This window comes from Ursus arctos, unplaced genomic scaffold (genome assembly GCF_023065955.2).
Source record: "Ursus arctos isolate Adak ecotype North America unplaced genomic scaffold, UrsArc2.0 scaffold_12, whole genome shotgun sequence".
Lineage (NCBI taxonomy): Eukaryota > Metazoa > Chordata > Mammalia > Carnivora > Ursidae > Ursus > Ursus arctos.
The window spans coordinates 27,816,598-27,841,915 of record NW_026622786.1 but is presented as its reverse complement, the minus strand read 5'-3'; the positions used below and the strand labels follow the sequence as shown (position 1 = coordinate 27,841,915).

The following is a 25,318-nucleotide window of genomic DNA, read 5'->3' as shown; positions in this document are numbered from 1 at the left end:
CTTGAACTTTTAATAATTGGTATGACTGTAGGGTTTCATTCCCCTGAATAATCAGCTCTGCCCTCGGCAGCTTAGAGCCCCACGGCTCACAGGTGCACGGCGTGCCATGCTGGAGGACAGGCACAGCAGCTTGTGATGGACCCGTTCCCGCCCAGGACAAGTAGAGACCAACGTGACCGTCCTTTAGTCACCGTGGTGGTGTTGGAGGTGGCAGATCGTACTTAAACGGAGGGCATTTGCCATGTCAGGCTATCCGCCCAGACTTGCGAGTGCCACGCTGACATCCCGGGTCCCGCAGGGGTTGGCACCAGTGGAGCTCATTGGGCAGTTCTAGACTTTGGACTTCAGTGCTATTCCCCTCACTGCCCTGTCCATGCACTTTCCGCCGTGCTCACACCCATGCCCCGTCTGCAGGCGGGGCTGACAGGACACACCTGTGTTCTGGAATAGCCTCCCTGTGCCTCCCAAAGACAAGCCACTGTGGGTCCGGGCGGTCCTTGGGGAGGCTACCCTGGCTCTGGCTAGCCCCTCCAGGGGGTCGGTTGTGACACATAAAGCCCCGAGCCTGTGGGGCCCACTGCCCGAGCCAGGCCACCCGTGTGTGTCCACATGCTGGGGGTTGTGGGGGGGTTGGTTACCCCATGCGTATGCGCTGAGTTGCCCTGGTGTTTTGCTTTCCAGTTGTCTGTGGTGTCTTATGGTGGCTGTATTACGACTATACTCATGACCTCAGCATAGAATTGGACACAGAAAGGGAAAATATGAAGTGTTTGCTGGGGTTTGCTATTGTATCTACAGTAATCACGGTAAGAAACGCCCTTCAGCAGGAGGTCTAGTAGCCTGCTAGAATTCTGAAATCTGAATAACTGGATTTTAACCAAAAACAACTAGAATTTGGGTGTCTTTTTTTTAACCTTAGAGTATGCATACATAATAGTACGGTGAATGTACATACATGTTTAGTGTGTGCTCTTTTTTTATTTGCAATACCCACATAGGAATAAATCAAAACCTTCAAAAAAAAAAAAAAAAACAGGAAAAAAGGCCTTACCTTCTTCCCAAGTCATTTCTGCCAGCTCCCAGGGGCTCATTTGTTACTCGTGCTGATTCATTTTCCTTGAACACAGTAGAACCATTTTTACCCCCAAGTGGCCGTCAGGTGGACACTGTGGGGGCGGGGGGTGCAGACTCACGACAGTTCCTGTTTCCTGTTTGTGAGGAGCCTCCCCCTTCCAGCCAGGGAGGCTCTGCCCCCTCCAGGGTGTGGCAGCTCCCACTGCCCTTGAGCACAGAGAACCCTTTATTTCCAAACCCGCTGGCCACGGGGTGATTTTGGTGTTCAGAGGACCGCCACCTCCCCTGTAAATACCCTAGTTGAAAACTGGCAAACAATGTTGAGACCTCAGATACCGGTTGTAGCGGGAGGAGGGAGCTTGGAAAATCGTCCAGGTCACTCCACAGGGGACACTGAAAGCCCTAGAATCACAAGGCCTGGAGGGGGCTGGGGCTGATTTAGGTGACGTGCCGTCCTTGCTGGCGTGTTGCTTGCTCCCGCTTGTGGGTGGGCGACAGCTAGGGTTTGCAAAGCCCTTAATTCCTCCACCAAAAGCAGACTCTCTCACCGAGCCGGCTCTCTGCTAAGGAGAGCCTTCCCATAGCTGTAGTCTCCACATTTCCCCCTTTCTAATCAGGTTTCAGGTTTGTGTTCTTCACATGGAATGTGTTTCAGGGAGCAAGTGTGACTAAGGAAAGTTCCTGATTTGTCCTGCCCCGGGTAGGGACCAGGCCCAGTGCTGCTCCAGGACCTGTGAGGAGGCTGGAGAAGGGACCCCCTGCACCCCAGGTGGACGCTGGAGCTGTTGAGTTGAGGGGTGGGGAGCCCGCCTTCTCCCTGAGCCCTCCACAGGGCTTCCTTTGTCTCCACACACTGAACCTTTAATGGCCACCCAAATTCTAGAGTCAGGGGTGACTTCTCCTCTTCATTGAGCTTAAGGTTAGCGAGAGGGAAGGCTGTGAGGGCAGAGAGGCTGTTCTGACCTGCGTCTGTGAGGACTGTTCAGGGGCTGGGACAGAGGGTAGAAGCAAACCACAGCTTACATAGCAATTCACGTGGTACGTTTGTCACCGGTACTTACTGAGTTCCTGCCAAGGGCTGGTTACTGGGTGGGCATGTCCTCACAAGAGCCCTAGGTTGTTTGTGGCCATTTACTGAGCCCCTCTTGTGCACTGGGCCCTGCACTAGGCAAAGAGCTAGCAAGACAACACACCATTGGCACTTGCCCTCTGATTAGATGAATTACAAAGCTAGCAACAGCATGACATGAAGCACGGGAAAGACTCCAGCCTTTGCAGTCTCAGGTGGGTGTTCAAACCCATGGCCCACTACCCACAGTGTGACCTCACAGAATGACTTGGCCTTAGGCCTGGGTCTCCTCATCTGTCAAATGCAATATTCCTGCAAGGTTCCCCCACAGGGCCATGGACTTCCCTCCTCCGTAGGGAGCATCTGCCGCAGAAGCCTGGCGTTCCCACTGAGAGCCACCCCTAATGCTCCCTGACTGGAGACCTGGGACTGGGGAAGCGGGGCTGGTTATAGAGCAGGAGAATAACCCTGTGCGAGAAAACCACTTCCCCCGCCAGCCCAGCTTGGCTCCCACAGGACCCCTGCGCAAGGTGAGGACAGGAGAACAGGGAAAGTCACACTAAATCCTCTAGTCAGGCACCCCTCCCTGTCCAGAGTGCTGGTATCCAAGAGGAAAGAGGAGTTAGAGGAGCTGCCCATCTTCTCCCTCACTGCATCTTTCTTACCCCCACTTTTCCAGAGAAACCAAAGAGAGGGGGAAACCAACATTAGCAAGAGGGGAAGAGAAGCAGAAGAAAGGTCCCCTCCTTCAACCCTCATCCTTCTTGCTTACATGGGAGCCCCATCTCACTCGTCTTCCCCCACTCCCCCCTACATGTCGGAGCCCAGCAGAGACCCTGAGAGTCTCATCTAGTGAAGATTTCCCAGGGAGTCCTTGTCCGCTACCGGGACACTTGGGTGGGAGTATGTTCCTGTCTCCTGAGTTCCCAGAAGCTACCTTACAGATCAACTTAGAAACATTGTTCTGGGAAGATGGGGGCTGTCTATGAATATTATCTAAATGGTTTCACTGAACGCGCTAGCAGTGACGAAGAAAAGAGGGTGAATGGCATCAAAGGCACACCTCAGGGCATCAGCTTGTTAGCACAGGCTGAAGGGCAGCTCCCTGGGGCTCAGAGCCCAGAAGAGTGCAGTCAAGACGTGACCGCCACGGTGCGTCAGCCCTGCTGCCCAGCCCAGCCTCGCTAGCACCCCTGGCACCATCCCCATGGGTAACGCTGATCCCTGCTGAGACTGGGGAGACGGTCAGGTTAGAGTTGAGCTTACGCTTCTAATGAGTGTGACATGAGTGTATTTAGAGTGTGAAAGGAGTATTGTATGCATGTGTGTAACTTGTAAAACACACATGCATTTAAATATGCATATGTTAGCTTTCCACTCGGGAGCTAGAAGCCAAGTTTATTCGCCTGAAAATTATATCATTTTGCTTCATGAAAATTTTAAGTAAAACAAAGTCCCTCTTTCTTGTTGATTGTAATAGGCATTGAAAATGCAGAGATGGGGCACCTGGCTGGCTCCATGGGTTAAGCGTCTGCCTTTGGCTCAGGTCATGATCCCAGGGTCCTGGGATGGAGTCCCATGTTGGGTTCCCTGTTCAGTGGGGATCCTGCTTCTCCCTTTCCCTCTGCCTGCCTGCTTGTGCTCTCGCTATCACAAGTAAATAAATAAAATCTTAAAAAAAAAAAAAAATGCAGAGTTGGAAATTCCCACTTAGCCTTTACATCTTAGGGGTGTTCGGGCATGTTCAACTGGGGCAGGAGGCTCTGCCCCAGTTCTGGGAGCGGTTTTCGTTTCTCCCACCTTCCTTCGAGTTTCCTCCGCTGGACTGTGAGATCCTTTGCGCCAGGAATGCCTCAGGACAGCTGGAAGAGAAAGGGTATCTTAGGCTAAAGGAATGGCTCATGTGGGGTCACATGGACACGAGAGGGACCTCCAGGAGGCTCTCTTGGCAGAAACCTGAGAGGCAGGTATGGGGAAGGGCCATGCCAGGAAGGTCCTGATCTGGGATGATGACAACCTTGATCTTTATCCAGAAGCACGGGTAACTATTGGATTTTGAGCTGGGAAATGACATCATTGACTCTCTCCTTCACAAGGATCCCTTTAGCTGCGGGCTAGAGGAGGGAAGGGGGTAGGGGCTGGGAGCCAAGGGGATCAAAAGCAAAGGCTAATGGGAGGTTACTGGGGTGCAGATGGTTGAGGGTAAGACTTGAGCTATGATCAGCTGTGGGAACAGAGACTGAGAGATCCAGGAAACTGAAGAAGGTGACTGGGATTGCGCACCAGGGATGGCTCTGCTCTCAAGGAGCTTAATGTGACGCAAAATTCAGATAAGTAAACATTTGCAGTAGAAAATGTTGATGCTGCAATTGGTAAGTTTGGGATAATACAGAAACACACAAGACAGGAACCTTACTTATTCTCGGAGAGTCCAGAAAAATTAGGGCCACTAGAATAGGGAATCTAGAACAAAGAGGAGATTTTTATGTGAAGATAATGAATTTGGTTCAGGACAAGTTGAATTTGAGACCCTGTAGGATGTTCACGGCCTGGCCAGGAACTGATGTGCTTACTCATCTAGCACCTGGAGAAAGGTGAGGCTGGAGCTGCTGCTGCTTCCTCCTCCACTTCCTCCTCCTCTTCCTCCTCCACTTCCTCCTCCTCTTCCTCCTCCACTTCCTCCTCCTCCTCCCTCCCTCCTCCTCCTCTTCCTTTGATTTTATTTATTTGAGAGAGAGAGCACGAGCAGGGGGGGAGCTTCAGAGGGAGAGGGAGAAGCAGACTCCCCGCTGAGCAGGGAGCCCGATGCAGGGATTGATTCCAGGACCCCAAGATCATGACCTGAGCCAAAGGCAGATGCTTAACCGACTGAGCCACCCAGGTGCCCCAGGGCTGGAGGTTCTTATCTGAAATGAAGGTTCTCAGCCTCTAGGAAGGATGCTAAGACCACAAAGGAGTAGGAGGTAGCCCCCAAAGACTCTGAGAAACAACAACTGAAAAAGTGGGAGGAGAACCAGAAGAAAGAGCAATCATAGAAGTCAAGGGAGGAGAAAGTTTTAAGAAAAGAGGAATGGGCAGAGATTCACATGCCATGCTCTAGGTTAGGGTGTGGAAATGCGGATGGCAGCTTGAGACTAGTCTGTGCAGAAGCTTGCCTGTGAAGGGCGTGTGGAGATGGCGGGTGGCTGGGCTGCGATATGGGGGTGAATTTAATATGAAATTTACATGGAGGGAGGCCAAAACCACTAGAGAAGAAGGCACAGGAGGTTGCTTTGAGGCATAATCACCGTCCTTTCCCTTCATACTTGCTTTCCTTGCCTTTTGCAGTCCTTGAGCATTCTCTGAGTCTCTTAGGTATTATGGGGAGGAGGTGAGGGACAGAAGACAGTTCTCTGACCCTAGGGGACCTTATTTGCATTTTCTCTTGCTCTCTCACCAGACCCCAAGTTCCCTTAGGGCAGGGACTTTGTCTTGTCACTGTTATAGCTGCAGGATCTCTCCCAGGGACCAGCACATAGTAGATGCTCAAAGAGGATTTGAACATTTTCTGTTCAATTATTATAACAGCAGTGCGTGGCTGAAGAGCTGTCTGCTGAGGTATCAGTGAAATATTAACGTTTACTTTAAGCTCTTCTCAGTTCATTATTTTGAGGCATTTCTTCTAACCCCTTTCTCACCAGGCAGTTCTGCTCGGCTTGATTTTTGTCCTCAGAAAGAGAATAAAATTGACAGTTGAACTTTTCCAAGTCATAAATAAGGCCATCAGCAACTCTCCTTTCCTGCTGTTCCAACCACTGTGGACATTTGCCATCCTCATTTTCTTCTGGGTCTTCTGGGTGGCTGTGCTGCTGAGCCTGGGAACCGCAGGTAAGAGCAGTGGGTTCCATCACCTGGGAGTTGGGCACGGAAGAGCCTGCCATTCTGCAGCCATTGGTCTGTTTTCACAGAGAGCAAATCTCCCATGCAGCTAGAGGTGTCCGATGACAGCGGTGAGGATGCCAGGGGCTCTGTCATGGAGAGAAGCAGGAAAATCCTTTTCCTCTTTTACACTGGCTTTAAAGAAACTGGGTTCATTTCATGAGAGAACAAATTCCATCAGGACTGAAACAGCTTTTGGAAAAACTACAGTCTAAGCAAAGGACTCTAGAAAGAAGGATTCAGATTTTATCCAAGGCAATTTGCCGACTGTCAAGTCGGGCGATCAAGAAGCTCACCCCGTTAAAAGTCTGTTGTGCTCAGTAGAGCCCACTCATGTTTAAAGCAGGTGCACATGGTCAACGTTGCTTAGGTCCCTAGAAGACAGTCCTGAACCCCTGCCCTCCTGTTATCTCTCTACGGTGGTGTTCCACCGAGAGAATCCTCGGAATCAGCTAAGGGGCTTTACTAAAGTACAGTTGCCGGGGCCCCATCCTCAGAGATCTTGATTCACTCGGTTTGACGTAGTGCACATGATATTGTTTTTGAAGCCCCTTAACAGGGCAAAGAAGTGCTATTTAAAGTACTGCCTGAGGGGCGCCTGGGTGGCACAGCGGTTAAGCGTCTGCCTTTGGCTCAGGGCGTGATCCCAGCGTTCTGGGATCGAGCCCCACATCAGGCTCCTCCTCTATGAGCCTGCTTCTTCCTCTCCCACTCCCCCTGCTTGTGTTCCCTCTCTCGCTGGCTGTCTCTATCTCTGTCAAATAAATAAAATCTTTAAAAAAAAGTAAAAATAAAAAAATAAAGTACTGCCTGAAATGAGGTAATGAGCTCATGTCAGAATATGTATCACTCCTTCGTGGAGAAATCTCATGATGGGGGAAAGAAATGTCAGCAGCAGGAAACACTGGGCTTCGTTAGCAGTTGGTCCGTGTTCTGGCACAAGCTCCCCATCTCACTGCAGGCTAGTAACAGCGGTGTGGGGACAGGCAGCTGGTCTGGAGGCACACTTTGAGTGGCCCTGTTCTAGATCTTCTCTCACTCCTGTTCGATTTGGTTAAGGCTCACATTCACACTCTGATGGGAGTACCAAAGAGTAAGTTGCTTTCTGAGACCGTCACCAGACAGATAAGAACCACAGCAGATGTCAAATCAACAAGGCTATTGTGATTCCTTGCTGTTTTGATCAAGTTGTTGTCCCGGATCAGCTCCAGTCAAATATGTAAGAACAACTGCTGGTAGTAGATTCTTAGTCACCTGGGGTCTCTCCTCTCCTCTGGAGTCAGCTGACCCATTGGAGCTTGCTTCAAGATGGTCAGCAGGCTCCCTGGGAGACACAGCCCCTACCTCCAGCTCCAGAGATGCTGTGTTCGCCTCTGTTGTTCTCTGGAAACTCTCTGCAGACCTGCAGTGAACTCAGAATAATTATCCAGGAAGAACCAGGACTGTAATCAGTCAGAATGAGCTGTGTCTGGGAGTCACAGAAGGTTCAGACAACCAGTGGCTTAAATATGATATGAGGTAATTTCTCTCTTACGTAAATGAAGTCCACAAGAAGGAGTCCCATGCCAACATGGTCCTCTGGAGACAGAGGCCCTCGGCGCGTGTGTTCGACTTCATCTCAGCACCCTGTGGCTGACCTCCTGTCCCACTTGCTTCTATCCGGTAGCTGACATGGACACAACCACATCCTACGTCAGCCATTAGGAAGGTAGCAGGGAGGAAGGTGAGTGTGCCCTTCCCTCCCTCAGGCCTCCCAGAAGTCGTGACAGCACTTCCACCTCCACGGCACCGGCCAGATCCTCGTGACACGGCAACATCTTCCTGCGAGGGTTTGATCTGGGGGCAGCCATGCATAGTTAAAAATTACAGGTTCTATAGCCAACAAAAAGTGAAGAACTGTGGGACTGTTGGAAGTCTCAGCTAGGGCAATGCTGAACAACTCCATTTGGCTCGCTTGAAGCAGTCTCGGTCCCTGTCAGAAAGGAGGGCAGCGGCCTTGGTACGTGGAGGAACCCAAGCCTTTGTTGAACAGTGCCCCAGCTCCAGGCTGTGTGCTAGGAGCTTTCGGACGTTCTCTGCTTTGAGCATGGCCGTCCCCTCGTCCTGTGTGTTGTTATGCTCAAGTTCCAAGCAAGGGGGTTGAGGTTCTGAGTACGCGCTCCATGGAAGGTCACCCCACTAGAAGTGTGAGGCTGTGTCTGGGAGGCAGAGTGGGCCTCCTCAGTTGTCTGTCAAGTCAGAGCAGGACTGTGGCCACAGCAGCTGGCTGGTGGATGTGGCCTGGGCCCACAGTGTTGTGTTTGGGGCCTGTGGTTGCAGGACAACAGGGCAGGGCCAGAGGTCGAAGCCAGGGTGGGCTGGGAGTGAAGGGTGGCAGAGGGTGGCAGAGCCTGGTGCATGGGGTGGTGGATGGTGGTATTGGAACCCTTGCCCTAAAGAAACACTAGAGGAAGGGTGAGTTCATGGGTGATATGACTTAGGACCAGGGAAGGACCTTCCTTCCTCCTCCAGCTTCTGGGACATAGCCGCCCCCCAGCCCCCACTGTCCTTGTGGGCTGTGAGTCTGGCTTAACCCACGATACCTTGGGGCAGGGCACGTTCATGCGTTCTTGCCTTTTACTTCACAAGTGTTAGGGGAGTGTTGTGGGGCCAACACTCTGGGCAAGGCACTGGGGAGAAGTAGTGGTCTCTCCTCACAGCACTTAGAGTCCAGCAGGACAGACTGACAATGAAACATGTGCTCATGGTGAAGGCTGATGAATGTCACGACGGGAGAAATTTGGGGAGCTCCTAGAGCACCGAAACGAGACTCTACCCCACTTTGTGAGTCAAGGAAGGCTTCTCAGAGGATGAGCTAGAAATTGCCAGATCAGAAGATACAGAAAGAAGCCAAAGGCGATTTGCTAGGGGTCACAAGCAAACACTAGGAGAGGACCTGGTCACAGACACCAGGAGAGAGCCAGTCCTGGGAGTTAGGGGCGCAGGCGGAAAGGAACATGTCCCAGGGCTGCCTTGACGGTGAGCGGCCAGCGGGGTGTCCCTTCAGTTCCCTGTTAGGCCCGAGTTGGGCTCGGGGCTTAGGGGCCGTGGAGGACCATCTGCCCCCAGGGCTGCGAGCAGGAGAGACAGGAGGACAAGTAGGGGATTCTGTGGGGCTGAAGGTAGCACGGCGTTCTGGAGCCGCCTTGGAGGTCAAGTACTAGAGTATGGCCGTTCTCTGTCAGTGGATGGAGGAAAGCAGGCCAGAGGCGGAGGGGCAGGAAAGAAAACCAGGTGCTTGGGACCTGACACAGGCATGCATGCGTGCGTGCGAGAGGACCTTCCGCTTTACAGGAGGGGAGGTGTCACAGGGAGCTCTGGCCTTCCCGCCTGCTGGGCTCAGGCACCCTAAAAACCAGACCGGCTGTCCCCTCCAGCCACCTGACTCTCCTCTCCATTCACCTGTGGGCCAACCCCAGTGCACAGAACTCCTTTGTTTTCAAAGGCCTTTTCACTCGGTGCCAGAGCCACTGCTCTGGGCCTGGGTGGGTCGCTTCTTGGCTTCCTGTCGTTTTGACCTTTGGGAGACACCCCAGCTGCACTTGTGGGAGCCTGGGAGCTGCTGTCAGAGCTTGTGAAAAGAAGCCAGGTGATGTGGGTGGTCAGAGAGGGCGGCACAGAGCCTCAGTGTCTCACTTCACGTCCCCTCAGGCAGTTAGAGAACCCTCCAGTTGTGCAGTCCCGTGCCCAGTGTGGCCGGGGGGAGAGGGGTGTGTGTGTGTCCTCAGTGGGTAATAGTTGGGAGCTTTTTATCATGTCAGGTGGTTGAATGAACTAATATTTTAATGTGTAAAAGAGAAAAAAATACAGAAAAAATGACCTTGGGTTGTTTTTGCCCAGACGAGCTATTTCTCTAGGGACTACAAGCCAGTCTCTGAGCTAGCGGACGAATTCTGGCTTGTTCGGGGATTGTTTGAGCAGAACCATATCACGGCCCTCCAGCAGTGACACGGATTAGCCCATTGGGAACTGTCTGCTGCCAGTCCTGTGGCAATGACTATTAAAAGCCAGTGGGGAAAAGCGAAAACTGTCCTAACCTTGGGAGCCCAGCAGGTACAGGTGGCAGGTTGGAAGGAGCCCAGGTGGGCTCAGTACGCCCAGCTGTCATTAAGGTGGCCTGGAAAACCCCAGAGTCAGCAGTGAAGAAGCCCGTGTTAGGGCAGCACCTCCCCCCCCCCCCCCCCCCCGTGTGCTGCGGTTGAAAGGCGATCACAGGGACACAGCGTGCTTGGGACGGCCAAGGGTCATGCTTGCAAAGGAAGCAGCAGGGTCGGACAGAAGGTTTCCCATCAAGGACCCGGGATCCAGGCTGGTTCTGGCCTTCCTTATATGTTAATCCTCCGTGTTTCCCATTTTGGCAATGGAAAAATGATGCTTTCCCTGGGCTTCACAGGGATGTGAGAAGGCTGAGATGGGGCCAGAGCTTTGCTTTGCAAATAAGGGACCGTATATGTCCCTTATGTTGGGAAGTGCTGTCGGCTAAAGAGTATCTGGTACCAGCTTCGGCTTTACTCTCTGCCCTGCCTGGCGTATTTGAGAACACAGTTTAAAAGAAAATTGTCTTCTTTTTTAAGTTCTGAGAGATCCAGAAGATAAAGCCTCCTAGCAGCCCAGACCTGTCCTAGGAACAGGTAGAGGGAGCTTGCACAAAAGAGATTTTAAACAGCTCCTTCTTTTTTTGAAGTTTATGGTCCCTTTAGGAAGGTGCAAAGGAAAATGGTCTCCAGGAACATTCGTGCCTTTGCACCTGCTGTGACCTTCATCTGGAAACACCTCCTCTTAGCAACCTGTACCCCGACTCTCTACCCCAGACTGCTTGGAAAGCTAGTCATTCTCCAAGAATGATTTTGAGCATTATAGTTCTTAGAAAATCTATAAATTCCCCAGGCATACTTAGTATTGCTTCTTCATTTTCCTTGCATTCTTTTTTTTTATTCTTCATTCTTTCAACAGCTATCCATTGCAGGGTTAGGAACTGGAGGTACAGCCATGAGCAGGACCGAGGCACTAGTGAGTGGGGAGAGAGGGAATAAATAAGTAAATATATTGTATGTCACGTGGTGATGCGTCCTACAAAGAACAATAATGCAGGACAGTGGCTCGCGTGTTACCGTCCCCTAGAGTATGGACATCTTGAGGTCAGGGGCCATGTCTTGTTCTTTCTGTGTCTCTTACCTCAGCGTGCAGCCCCTAATGAGTTCAGTGAATGTATCCTCAGTCAGTGAGTGAGTTCACGTCAGTGCTGTGGATATTAAATCAGATGCATACATAGAAAGAACTTGGTAAATTATAGACTTTGGCTCAATGAGGTTTTCTTCTCTTTTCCCCTAATCTTCATGCTGTCAGAGCAGAAGCTGAGCCTGTGGGAGACACAGGCAGGAGGGACAGCAGTAGGACACTTGAGCCAATTTGCTGGAAGAGGCCAATACAGAGAATGTACTAGAAAGTTGAGCCCTTCCAAGTTGGACCTGCTTCCTTTGGGAGGTCACCCCAACCAGCTGGACTGCTTTCTTTGACAAACTGCCATGTATATGATCATGACTATCACCTTAATCTTTTGAAATGCTTTAAAGTTTGTTTATAGTATCCGGACTTAAGTCTAGCTTCGTGATGAATTTCTACCAGTTTATATTGATGATATCCCCAAAATGATCTCCAATCTCTATAGTAGGATATATTAGGAATATAGGACATATTGGATACACACACACACACACACACACACATACATACATACATATGTGTATATAGGTGATATATTGAGGAAGGTTGATTCATTCTTTCATTCATTTATTCATTCAATATGTATTGAGCATTTACTGTATCAGACCCTGTTATAGATGCTAGATATGCAGCTTTCCTTCTAGTTTGGAAGCTAGAGGGGGGATGGGCATTAAAATAAGTAAGTGCATTTTATATTACAGTAAAAGTTGACAAGTGGTATGGAGAAAATTAAAGCAGAAAGGAGGAAAGAGAAATGTTTAAGGGGAGGCAATTTTAATTTTGGTGAGTGGGTAGGGCTTCATTGAGAAGGTGAGATGTGAGCAAAGATTTGAAGGAGGTAAGGGCAGAGCCATGAGGCTGTCTAAGGGAAGGGACCATGTTCTTGGCAAAGGGAAGGCAAGAGTAAAGGGAACAGCAAGAGACAAGGGTCCTGGGGGCACAGCAAGCAGACCCCTTCAGCCGGAGTGGGGTGGTTGAGGGAGAACATGGGTCAGGAAGGGGTCAGAAAGGGCACGGGGTCAGATCCTTGGGCCTTGTAGCCTTTATAGGAACTCTGCTTCTGATCTGAGGTGGGAAGTCATTACAGTTTTAAGCAGAATAGTAACACGATCTGACTTACATTTTAATAGCAGCCATCCCGGGAGGAGATGATGCTGGCATAGTAATGGCTGAGGTGTGACATAGCAGATTCTGTGGCTCTTCTGAAGGGTTTCCGGGTTGATCAGTGGAGGGCGTGAAGGAAAGATCTAGCGAGGACACTGAGCAGCTGGAGGACGGGACTGCCATCAGCCAAGATGGGGAAGACTTTGAGTGGAGCATGTGAAGGGAGAGCCTATCGGCTTTGATTGTGTTAATTGAGACGTCTTTTCAGCAGCCAGATGGAGATGTCAAATGGGCAATTAGCTGTTTGAGTCTGAAGTTTCTGGAGAGGTCCCAGCTAGAGATCTACACCGGGGATTTGGGATCATATAAATGGCATTTGAACCCTGAGCGTAGAAGGAGTACAGGGATAGAAGGGCGGAAATCCAAGGACTGTGCTCTGGGGGACCTTCAGTGTAAGGGATCTGGGAGCTGAGGAGGAAGACAGAAATGAGGCTGACCAGGAGCAGCCAGTGGGCAGGAGGAGAGAAAGTGTGCTGTCCTGGAGTTCGGGGGATGGGCTCCAGGGATACGGGAGTGGTGTCCGATGTGTCAAATGCTACTGTTAAGCGAGGTAAGACCCAAGGACTGACGACTGAATTTAGCAACAAAACCACTTCAGGGGAGTGCAGGAGAGTAGATCATGATCGGAGTGGGTTTAAGGGAAAGAGGGAGAAGAGAATTGAAGAGAGTAAGTAGCCACATCTTGAGGAATTTGGCCATAAAGAGGAACAGAGGGGTGCCTGACTGGCTCACTCAGAAGAGCGTTAATGCTTGATCTCGGGGTCATGAATTCTAGCCCCACATTGGGTGTTGAGATTTTTTTTTTTTTTTAAGATTTTATTTATTTATTTGACAGCCAGCCAGCGAGAGAGAGAACACAGCAGGGGAGTGGGAGAGGAAGAAGCAGGCTCCCAGCAGAGGAGCCCGAGTGGGGATCGATCCCAGAACGCCGGGATCACGCCCTGAGCCGAAGGCAGACGCTTAACGACTGTGCCACCCAGGCGCCCCTGTAGAGATTATTTTAAAATAAATACATAGATAAATAAACTTAAAATTTTTTTTAAAGAGGAACAGAGAAATGGCAAGGAAGTTGGAGGAGTCAGGAGAGGTTTTTTTTTGTTTTTCTGTCTTTTTTAAAGATGAAAGATGGTTAAAAACGATTCCATTGAGAGGCCTACTTGGATGAGGGAGGCAGGAGGGGAGAACTCTGAAGAGCGTCCTCAGCACGTGAGGAGGGGGGTCCACACGAGGGGTTAGCCTTAGGGTCACGGACAGTGTAGCCCATTACGTGGGGGTCAGGCCATTGGCTCATGCTGACAGCAGGTAGATGGCTTTCTGGTTGCTCCGAGAAACCAGAAGTGAGGTCATTGACAGAGGGTGACAATGGGGAAAAAGCCCTTAGAGGTTGAAGGAGGAGTTACAAACAGTCCAGGAGAAGAGATGAATAGCCAAAGACGGAAGCATGTGAGTTCCTGAGAGTCACTCAGATGGTATCTTCTCTCTGATTTTTGTTTGCTTCTTTCATGTCCCCCCCTTAATGGCTAATTCCGTTAGCCATCTTCAGCGTGATTCCAACATGCGGTAGATGCTTAATGTCTTTGTTAACGCCAGGAATTCTCTCTACCTGCTTTCAGTTAGAGCTAGCCCTGCATTGGACTCGCTCTTCCCAGGGTCTTACCCACTTAATCCTCCTAGCACCTGCCTGCGTAGCACTCGGGGCCGCAGGACTGGATGGGGTCACCAGGGTGCAAGGAGTTGGCTTTAGTGTCTTCAGATTACGAGCAATGGAGCAGAGATGTTACAAGGTCCCATTTCCTGCCCGAGGCTGGTCGGCCATGAGGGGACAGTGCAGAGATACGAATCTCAGCCTATGGGACTCAAGTCCACGCCTGTAACCGCTGCCTCAGGGTTCATCTTGTCTACCCTCTTCATCTTGACAGAGAGTGGAGGCCCAGGTTGCTTATCACCCGTGTCAAAGCTGAGACTGGGACCAAGTCCTCTCCGAGTTCAGTGCCCTTTGCACCATCATCCCTGTGATCCATCATAGCTTGGGATCTATCAGTTCCGTTCTGTTCCCCTTAACACGTGTAGGTTTCACATAGCCGTAGCTGTAGTACAACGGTCTTCAGCAGCAAAGCTGCGGGTCTTCTGGTGGAGGCTCTGGCCTGCACTGACACTGCCATCCAGCAGAGGGCAGTCTTGTGCGCATAAACACGCCTGCCCCACCCACAGGCGGTAACCGCTGCCTCCTGGGCTTTGGGCCTGAAGCCTGAGCGCCTGATGGCTCAGAATGTTTGCCTAAAGCAGACAAGCGGTAGGTGTGTCCCCCGGGTGGCATTTGGCAATGCCTGGAGACCTTTTGGGTTGTCATAACTGGAGGAGGGGAGGGAGGTTGCATCTCGTGGGTAGAGGCCAGGGCGAATGCTAAACATCCTACAAGGCACGGGGAGGACCAGGGCCTCCCTGACCTCCAGCGAAGGATTGTCTGCACTAAAACGTCAGTTTGTTGAGAAGTTGAGAAACCCTGCCCTAAAGGAAAGTCTGGAAACAGCCTGATACAACTGAACCAGAGGAACAGGTGGAAGGCGGCTGAGACAAAGATATTCTAAAACAGCAGTGACCAGAATAACTTATGGGCTCTGCTTCTTTGGGGAATGCCAAGGGTTGGAAGGCCCGTATGAACCCTGACTTACCACTTTAGCCACTCTCCAGTCGCTACTGCCATCAGTAGGCCGAGCCGGAAGGTGCGTGAGTGTGCCCCTCACAGCGCAGGGCAGCCAGGGCCTCTGTATTTACCTTTCTGTCTGTCAAAGAAAGCATCCCTCCTGTTCTGCGGGAACGTTTTCCACCCAAACCATTTGCAACGTCGTCGGCCTGTTCTTGCAAAACTGCCGTCTATGAAACTGCTGTCTATCCCCAGGACTTGACCTTGCAGGAAGTACAACGTGCTTGTAGGCTGGCCCTGGTCACTTCTGACATTCCATGAAGTGATTCTCCAAGTCTCCACTGACCCGACCTACCTAAGCAAGTATGTTGGTGGTGAGGGGCTCACCTCCCTTAGCATTGGGAATGCTTTTCTGAAACACACCCATTTTGGAAAAGCATCAACGTTTATCAGTGCCATACCTGAGACAGAGATTGCCTCCCAGCCAGAAAGAGCCCAGTGCTCAATAAAATATTAACTTCTCTGTAAGTCAAGCTGCTCCCCTGTTTCTCACAATGTGATTCTTGTTCAACAGAATACAGAGCCTCAGGAACGAAGGCCAGCCTCCGTCCCTGGAATCAGATTGGTCTACAGTGGGATTATCTTCTCCCACATTCTTTACAGAGACCCTCTTGTGAATGTCTGTAGACACGGGAATTATGAGCCTAAAATCAATTTAGAGCTAAGAGAGAAAATACGAAACTCTCTTTAAATGTCATTCAAGTTGTAGGTTTTGCCAAAGACCGAAGTGCGCATCTTCTGACTTCATAGTTTTAGGATTGTAGTTAGGATAGTTACAATATTTTTAAAAACCTAGTGGGAAAACATCTAGAAATCAAACATAGCCACAGAGCTGGGATTTGGATTCACTAAATCCAGCCTGAATTGAATTGCAAAGCTAATTCAGGAGCTTCTTTCGATGAGGGCAGATGAAACAGGGACTGGACATGTGAATGGCAGAGCACTGTTGGGATGACCCTGCTGGCCTGGTTTAATATAGTATTGAGCTCCAGAAATTTAATAAAATCATTATCACTTATGGAGTGAAGTGTCTAGGAACCAGGCCTTATATTAAGCATTTACCATGTACTCTCATTCAAACTACCAGCAGGAAATGGGTATTATACCTAAGGAGACTAAATAGCTTACCATAGGCTAATGAGCAAAGGCTCAAGCTGGGATACGAACCTAGGAGGTTAACACTGAGACCCAATAGGTATTTTAAATGTGCAAGAAGAGTTTGCCCTTGAAATGAAATCTGCAGTGAATCCTGTTGAAAAAATGATGATCCTTGTCTCTTTTATAAACTCTAAAATTTTGGTGAAGCAGGGTTCTAGAATATAGTCCTAATGGCTGTAGTCCTAATAACAAGTTTTGTTTGTATCACAAAGTGGTGTGGTAGAAAAACCATGGATGTTAGAATCCAGTGTGTCGGGTTCATATTCTCCTTCCGCTGATTAGGAGCAGTGAGACTTTACAAAAGTTCCTTGACACTTCCAAACCTCAGTTTTCATATCTCCAAAGTGGGATGAGCCTTAGAATATAGGTCAAGTGTCTCGCAGATTGACTACCCATCAGTGATTATGAGTATTGTTATTGATATTACTCATAAGTTGAACATTTTGCAGTGTGTGCTATGGAGATCTCAAATGAGGGCGGATGCTTCCAACTTTACTTTGGTGTCTGTGTCTACATAAGGCCAACAGCCAGCCACGAGGAAGTGCAGCCTGTTGAATCATCTTCTGTGCTTCGGAAGACATGAGTGTAAAGTGTGTTGTGTTTTAAACTTCAGGAGCTGCACGCGTCATTGAAGGTGGCCAAGTGGAATATCAGCCTCTTGTAGGCGTTCGGTACATGTGGTGGTACCATTTAATTGGCCTCATCTGGACCAGCGAATTCATCCTCGCGTGCCAGCAAATGACGGTAGCCGGGGCGCTGGCCACTTGCTACTTCAACAGGTAGGCCTAGCAGGTTACTGCTCTTGATTTGTCTACGTGCTTCGCGTTGGGTATCACGAAAGATACTTTGGAATTTTAAAGGAGGTTGGCAGGAATCAAAGACTAAGGTCAAGGGGCGCCTGGGTGGCTCAGTCGTGAAGTGTCTGCCCTCGGCTCAGGGCGTGATCCCGGAGTCCTGGGATCGAGCCCCATATCAGGCTCCTACGGTGGGAGCCTGCTTCTTCCTCTCCCACTCCCCCTGCTTGTGTTCCCTCTCTCGCTGGCTGTCTCTCTGTCAAATAAATAAACAAAAAAATCTTTAAAAAAAAAAAAAACAAAGACTAAGGTCAACATTGGAGCAGGATGCTTGTCTGGTAGTGAAAAGAAATATTATACCTTAAATTTGTCACATTTCCAAGCTCTTTCGCCTTAAGCGAGAAAATTCAGAGGGAAGCAAAACAGGGACATAATCCTACTGCTTAGAATTGAAAGCTGTCTGAAAGGAAAGGTTGACTTCTGTAAATATCCGTTCTTATTGACTTCAGACTTTGGAACACACTTCAGTGAGTTCTGTGAGCGTTATTTTATCCAATGTAAAATGAAGAAAATGTTTTCTTGGAAAATAATTTTAAACCCTAAGGAAATTGTATATAAAATACAGTTCGTGTTCATCTAGTTAAGTACTAGTGAATCAATTACTTGCTTCTTTGTTCACCATGGTACTTACTTAAGTGTGTTCACCCCATTACCTCATCAAAATAATTGAGGATATACACACCCCCGAACTTTTCACCTCGTTTGCATGTGTGTGAGACTCTCCATGGGGCAAAGATAAAACCGCAGGCAAGCAGAGCAGGCCAGGACAATGACAGGGTTGGACTGAGGACAGGAAGTTTATTCCCGGTAGGGCTGATCCTCCTCTAATCTGCTCAGACCAAGTGAGCAGATAAGCATGAACGTTCGTGGGGGTAAGAAAGTCAACCAGGGATGATTCATCCCAATGAGCAATTACCTCCCGACAATAAGGAGCGCTGTGGGTTTTAATACAGGGGTGCTGTTTGGGGGCCTTCATCATTAGAGACTCTCTGGGATGCACACAGGGCTTGTAGCCCTTGGCCTTGATAACCTCTGAGCCACTGGAGGTGGGCGGCATGTGCTGCTTTCTCTTGAGTACGGGAGCCAAGATTATTCTAACCACGCTGGCCAGCAGGTAACAGCTGTCTGACAGTACTGATTTTGTGTCACCTAGAGTCCTGAAGCCGGACTGGAGGTATCTGGCACGGCTGAGGCTGGTAAGGCTCTATCCTGAAAGAAAGGGAGATAAGTAAAAGCCTAAAGACGGAATAGTGAGGACCCCCACTGCCACCACCAGTGGGCATTCAGGCTCAGCTCCTAGGATGTTGACAGCCAGGTGGCTATCCCCCTCACAAGAGATGAGAGCATTCTTCTTTGGAGAGATTACCAATCCAAAGTAAAGACCTGCAGATCATGCCATGTGGTGGGGGAGGGGTCCCCCAGTGAAATGATTCCCTGACTGAACCAGACAGTGAAACTCACCAGGCAACTGTCGGCCCTCATACAGAGCTACCAGGTCACACTATAGCTCCTCAGTCTTGAATATCAGTTAGTAGCCAGCGATGACTCAACATTCACAGAAAACCTCTAGTGAAAGAAAAAGGTCAAAATGAACAAAGCAAAGGGAATTTAGGGAAAATAGACACAATGCAGGCAGCAGAAGAAAACTACAAAAATAAAAATGAAAACCTATAATATCCTCCAAAAGAACAAAGAAATATTGCATCTGTAAAATAAATATAAAAAAGAATGAAAGACCTCTTAGTCATTAAAAATATAATTGCAAAAGTGAAATTTTTCTCCTGAAAGATTAAAATATAAAATTGAAGAATTGTTCCAGAAGATAGAGCAAAAAGAAAGATGGAAAATAAAAGATGGATAAAAAGTTAGAGGATACATTTTGGAGACTCAACATCTGACTGAGTTCCAGAAATAGCAAACAAAGGAAAGAAAAAGGAGGAAGTTATCAAAGAAAATTTCCCAGAGCTAGAGGACATGAGTAAAGGGAAGATCCCAGAAACTTCTAAAGGGAAAAATAGATCACAGGCAAAGGATCAAGAACTAGAATGGGGTCTGATGTTCAACAGCAACTCTGAACCAGGAAGACAATGGAGCAAACTTGTCAAAATTCTAAAGAGAGATTATTTTCAAAACTAGAATTCTATACCTATTCTTGCTGTCAAGGGTAAAGGAGAATAAAGTCATGTTCAGGACCCCAACGTCCCAAAAGATTTTGTTCCCCATCTCCTTTCTTAGGAGGGATGTTCTCCTCTGAAATGAATGAGTAAGCCAGGGAGGACCATAGGAGTTTCAGGATATGGGCTCCAACACAGTAAAGAAGAACAGAGAATTCCCAGAAGGGTAGCTCTGAAGCAGGTATAAAAAATATCCAGTCCAAGGAGGAGCAGGAGAATGGTAGGCTGCCAGAGGCATGTCTCCAAGGGGGGAAAAAAGGGAAATGAAGAGAATACCAGATGTGCTTGAACAAGTAGAGAAAAGATTTATACTTTGGTGAAGCATTCGGTAAAGTCCATGGGAAACCAAGCAAATAAAAAATGTGAAACAATTATTAACTTCGGGAAAACCCAAAAGTCGTATAGGAAAGAAACTATAATCAGAATACACTAGTTGGTTTATACTTCAACAAAAATAAATACACAATTTTTAAAAAAGAATACTTGGATCAGTTGTGAACGTTACTTATGTAATGAAAATGTAAACACTAAACTTCACTAAAACATTCTCAATGGTAAAAGGTTGAAAGTTTTTCCTCGAAGGTCAGGAGCAAGACAAGAGTGCCCACTCTCACCACTCCTATTCAATATAGTACTAAAAGACATAGCCAGAGCAAGAAAAAAAATAAAAGGTATCCAAATCAGAGAGGAAGAAGTGAAATCATCTTTGTTTGCAGATGATATGATCTTATGTATAGAAAAAGCCTAAAAACTCCACTAAAAACCATTAGAACTAATCAATGGATTCGGTAAAATTATAGGATACAAAATCAACATACCAAAAACAGTTGCATTCCTATAACAAAATATGTAAAAAATAAAAGAATCCCATTCACAATAGCATCAAGAATAAATTTTTCCGTTTCATAGGTCACCTTTCATTTAGTAGTTTTTTGGTTGTTTTTTGTTTTGTTTTGTTTTGTTTTGTTTTGTTTTGTTTTTTTACTGTGCAGAACCTTTTAGTTTGATGTAGACTCACTTATTAATTTTTGTTTTTGTGACTGTGCTTTTGTGTCATAATCAAAAAATCATTGCCAAGGCCAATATCGAGGAGCTTTTTCCCTATGTTTTCTTTAGTTTTATGGTTTCAGTTCCTATGGTTAAGTCTTTAAGCCATTCCAGATTAGTTTTTGTGAGTAGTGTAAGATAGGGTGTAATTTCATTCTTCTGTATGCAGTTATCCAGTTTTCCCAACACCGTTTATTAAAGGGACTATTCTTTTCCCTTTCTGGGCTTTTGGTGCTGTTCCACTGATCTGTGTGTCATTTTTATGCCAGTGCCACACTGTTGTGATTACTATAGCTTTGTAGCATTGTTTAGTGTGATGCCTCCAGGTTTGTTCTTCTTTCTCATGACTGCTTTGGCTATTTAGGATCTTTTGTGATACCACACAAATTTTAGAACTGCCTTTTCTTTTTCTGTGAAAACTGTCATCGGAATTTTGATGGGCAATTCATTGAATCTATATATGGTTTTGCATAGTATGGATGTTTTAATAATATGAATTCTTCAAATTCATGAACACAAAAGATCTATTTGTGTCTTCTTCACTTTCTTTCATCAAAGTCTTTTAGTTTTCAGGATATAGGTGGTTCAGCTCCTCTGCACAGTAAAAAGCAAAAAATGAAAGGCAGTCTATGAAATGGAAAAAAATATTTGCACATCATATATCTCATAAGAAGTTAATATTCAGGGGCGCCTGGGTGGCACAGCGGGTTGGGCACCTGCCTTCGGCTCAGGGCGTGATCCTGGCGTTGTGGGATCGAGCCCCACATCAGGCTCCTCTGCTGTGAGCCTGCTTCTTCCTCTCCCACTCCCCCTGTTTGTGTTCCCGCTCTCGCTGGCTATCTCTCTCTGTCAAATAAATAAATAAAATCTTTAAAAAAAAAAAAAAGAAGTTAATATTCAAAATATAAAAAGAACTCATATAATCCAATAAGAACAAGAACTCCAGTTAAGGGGTGTTTGGGTGGCTCAGTTGGTTAAGTGTCTGGCTCTTGATTTTGGCCAAGGTCATGATCCCAGGGTCATGAGATCAAGCCCGGGATTGGGTTCCACACTTGCAGAGCCTGCTTAAGATTCTCTTTCTCCCTCTCCTACTGCCCCTCCCCCCCATGTCCATGCTCTCTTTTTCTCTCTCTCTAAAAAAAAAAAAAAAAAAAAAAAAAAAAAATTGGGGCACCTGGGTGGCTCAGTCAGTTAAGCATCTAACTTCAGCTCAGGTCATGATCTCAGGGTCCTGGGATCAAGCCCCAAGTTGGGCTCCCTGCTCAGTGAGGAGTCTGCTTGTCCCTCTGACCCTACCCCTGCTCATGCTCTCTCTCTCTCTCAAATAAATAAATAACATCTTTAAAAAGGAAAATGAATAAAGGGGTGCCTGGGTGGCTCAGTCAGTTAAGTCTCCGATTCTTGGTTCCAGCTCAGATCACAATCTCAGGCTCATATGGAGCCCGGGGTTGGGCTTCTCACCCAGCACAGAGTCTGCTTGAGATTTTCTGCCTCTCCCTCTCTCCCTCTGCCCGTCCCTCCACTTGTGCAAGCACTCTCTCTCTCTCTCTAAGATAAATAAAATCTTTTTAAAAAATACACAGATTTAATAAATAAATACATAAATACATAAAATAAAGGTCACCTCTTAAAAAAAAATCCAGTTAAAAAATGGGCAGAGGAACTAAATAGATAATCTTTCCAAAGAAGACATACAAATGACCAACAGGTACATGAAAAGGTGCTCAACATCACTCATCATCAGGGAAATGCAAATCAAAACCACAAGGAGATATCCTCTCACACCTGTTCGAACGGCTGTCATCAAAAGACAAGAGATCATGAGTGTTGGCAAGGAGGTGGAGAAAAGGGAACCCTTGTGCACTGTAGGTGAGAATGCAAACGGGTGCAGCCACTATGGAAAACTGTATGGAAGTTCCTCAAAAAATTAAAAATAGAGCTACCCTATGACCCAGCAATCCCACTTCTAGGTATATATCCAAAGGAAATGAAAATAGGATCTCAAAGAGCTACCTGCACTCCCATGTTTATTGCAGCATTGTTCACAATGCCAAGCTATGGAAACAACCCAAATGGTAATCAAATATCAACAGATGACTAAATAAAAAAGATCTGGTGTGTACACACACACACACACAATGGAATTTTAGTCAGCCATGAGAAAGAAGAAAATCTTGCCATTTGTGAAAATGTGGATGGACCTTGAAGGCATTGTGCTAAGCGAAATACTGTATGATCTCACTTTTACGCAGAATGTAAAAAAGCTGAAACAGTAGAAACTTAGCAACAGTAGAGTGGTGACTAACCGGGCTTGGGGGTGCAGCTGGGGGAAATGGGCAGATGTTGGTTAAAGGGTACAAACTTGAAGTGAGAATGAGGTAGTTCTAGAGATCTAATGTCCGGCATGGTGGTTGTGGTCAATACGACTGTATCATATACTTGGCAATTGCTAAGAGAGCAGAACTTAAATGCTCTTACCACAATAAAGAAATGTAATTACATGACATAAGAGAGACGTTAGCTACTGCTGTGGGGGTAATCATTTTGCAATATGTAAGCATCAGATCACCACATTGTACACCTTAACCTTACACCAGGTCGTATGTCCATTACAAGATAAACAATCAGCAAACATATTTCAAAGTAAGAAATCAGGGACGCCTGGGTGGCTCAGTCAGCTGAGTGTCTGGCTCTTGGTTTTGGCTCAGGTCAGGATCTCAGGGTTGTGGGATGGGCCCCCATATTGGGCTCCATGCTGCTTGTGGAGCCTGCTTGGGATTCTCTCTCTCCCTCTCCTTCTGCCCGTCCCCCTCCCCCCAAAAAAGTGAGAAGTCGGTAGACAATATCAGAGGCTGAGAAAATACATGGCAGAAAGAACATGTAATTTGGAAGTGTGGGGTGAGTTACAGAAGAAATAGCTAACATATGACCGCTAGGGAGAGAAAATGAGCAGTGGGGAGAGCACACCGCTGCCTTTCCTGGTTAGCCTTCTGCTATTTGACGAAAGATATTTACATATTACTTTGATAAAAATAAAATGCATGTCGACTAACTTAGAGCCCTATTTCTTTATTAAGGAGTTCCACTTTGTTTTTTACATGGTGCCGAATTTTGAAACCTTAAGGTTTTGCCTCATCCCAAGGTTGACAATATCTCATGTCTGGCCTGCACTCGGGAGGGTTAGCCAGCGTGCGTCCATCTTTGTCATTCCCGTAAGCGCTGTGAGGGCTGAAGAGTTCATGCAGAGACCATCAAGTGCCAGGATACGGCAACGTGTAAAATTTCTCTTTTACAACCATTCGCTTGAAGAGGGGTCAACAGAGAGCCGTAAAGATGTGCTTGGGGATGGTGATAGGAAGGAACCAGAACCGTTCAACTCAGAGAAGAGACGCTTGAGGCATGCCTTCATCATCGCTTTCATATATACCAAAGATGGTTTCCAGCTGCTCTCGACTGGCCGAGCAGGCGTGAGGGGAATGGGTGAACAGCCAAGCCTATGGGATTTAGGCGGGAGACAGCTGCATTGCCTAACCCTAAGGAGAGTCGCTGAGGACAGCTCCAGAATCCTGTTCTCCATAGTAAAGACAATTTCCTTTTTCTGGAGGGTTGGAAAGATGGACCGTACAGTGATGTTGCTAAAAGAAACATCAGGAAAGGGTGGTGTCTTCAGGGACCACATGGCGCCCCTTCGCTAGGGACCGGATTTACTTTGGAGGTCATCCCTCCCGTTCAGGCTGGTCCTTGTCCGGGAGCCTGGGCACAAAGTTGCTTTCTCACACTGAAGAGTCCTCAGCGCTAGGCCGGATCCAACTGGAGCTGCCGCTTGCCTCTAGGACGCCGAAGTCTGCAGGACGAGCGGTTGCAGCACAGCCCTAGTGCGCATGACCCACAGCCGCCACCGGACTTGGATGCAGGCGACGATGGTTAAGCCCCTGCTTAGCGACTTGAGTTGTGCTGGTGTCCTGGGGCCAGGCAGCTTTAGCACTCAGGACAGCCGCCAGATTAAAAGGAGGGGGAAGCTCGGCCCGGGGCAGGGTGGGGGGCATATCCTAGAGTCACCTCCTCTCTCACAACTACCCAGGTCTTCCTTATGGCACCCCCACAGAAGCGGGGTGGAAGGGCTGCACACGCAGTGCGCCCTAGGGACAGAGAGCAGGCCTGTCGGGAGGCCCCAGCTTCCTCAGCTCAACCCGGGGTCGCCTGGGACGCCCAGCGCTGCACTGCCGTCCCGCAAGCCGCTTCTCCAAATATGATGAAATCCAGAGATAGGTATCATTTTAAGCTTCATTGGATGTAATCAGGTACTCTTCCTGAGGGCAAGTTCTGCGGCTTGTGAAGGAGACAGAGACGGAGGTCATGGCCACAAACACAGCAGGGGAGGCATGGCAGGGCGATGTTACCTTTGAACATGGAGAAAGGTCTAAGAAGAGAAGGTGGAGGCCTCAAAGATTACCCCACTTATTTAACCCTTTTCTGTAGGGTGGTTTCAAATGGGGGGGGGGGGCAGTGTACTGACTGACTCCTGACTCCACGAGCTGGCCTGAGCTTGAAGGGCCTTCTTTTAAACTTGTGTCTCTCGATAACCCAGCTTCTGGAACTAATGCGTCTTCTTCCAACCAAGCCCTGGAGAGCCTGGAGTCACAGCCAGGATGTGTCACACGGACGATGGCGGTCACGCCACTGCCTGAAATGGTTAATCCTCTCCCAGCGAAACCTTTTCAGAAAGATGATGCCCGAGCCTAGACTTCAAAACCTGGAGGGCCAGCCTCCACACTGGCCTGTGAACCACTTGTTTCCCTACCAGATGGAAAGCAGGTGCTGTCCGCTTTTCCCTGCATCCTCTCGAGCGCTGTAGTAAGTTCTAAGGCACATAAATCTCCTAAATGGAAAAGTA

The 25,318-nt window shown here is 48.1% G+C and overlaps 1 protein-coding gene across 3 annotated transcripts in view; it reads left to right on the top strand.

The window, feature by feature from the left end:
* SLC44A3 (solute carrier family 44 member 3) overlaps nucleotides 1-25,318 on the top strand; it is a 94,553-nt gene that overhangs the window by 32,854 nt on the left and 36,381 nt on the right. For all 3 annotated transcript variants that reach the window (XM_048220433.2, XM_026497565.4, XM_026497567.4), the window contains exons 8-10: nucleotides 682-806; nucleotides 5,824-6,010; nucleotides 16,963-17,128. In XM_048220433.2, coding sequence (XP_048076390.1) covers nucleotides 682-806; nucleotides 5,824-6,010; nucleotides 16,963-17,128 — 478 coding nt within the window. The remainder of the gene's footprint in view (nucleotides 1-681; nucleotides 807-5,823; nucleotides 6,011-16,962; nucleotides 17,129-25,318) is intronic.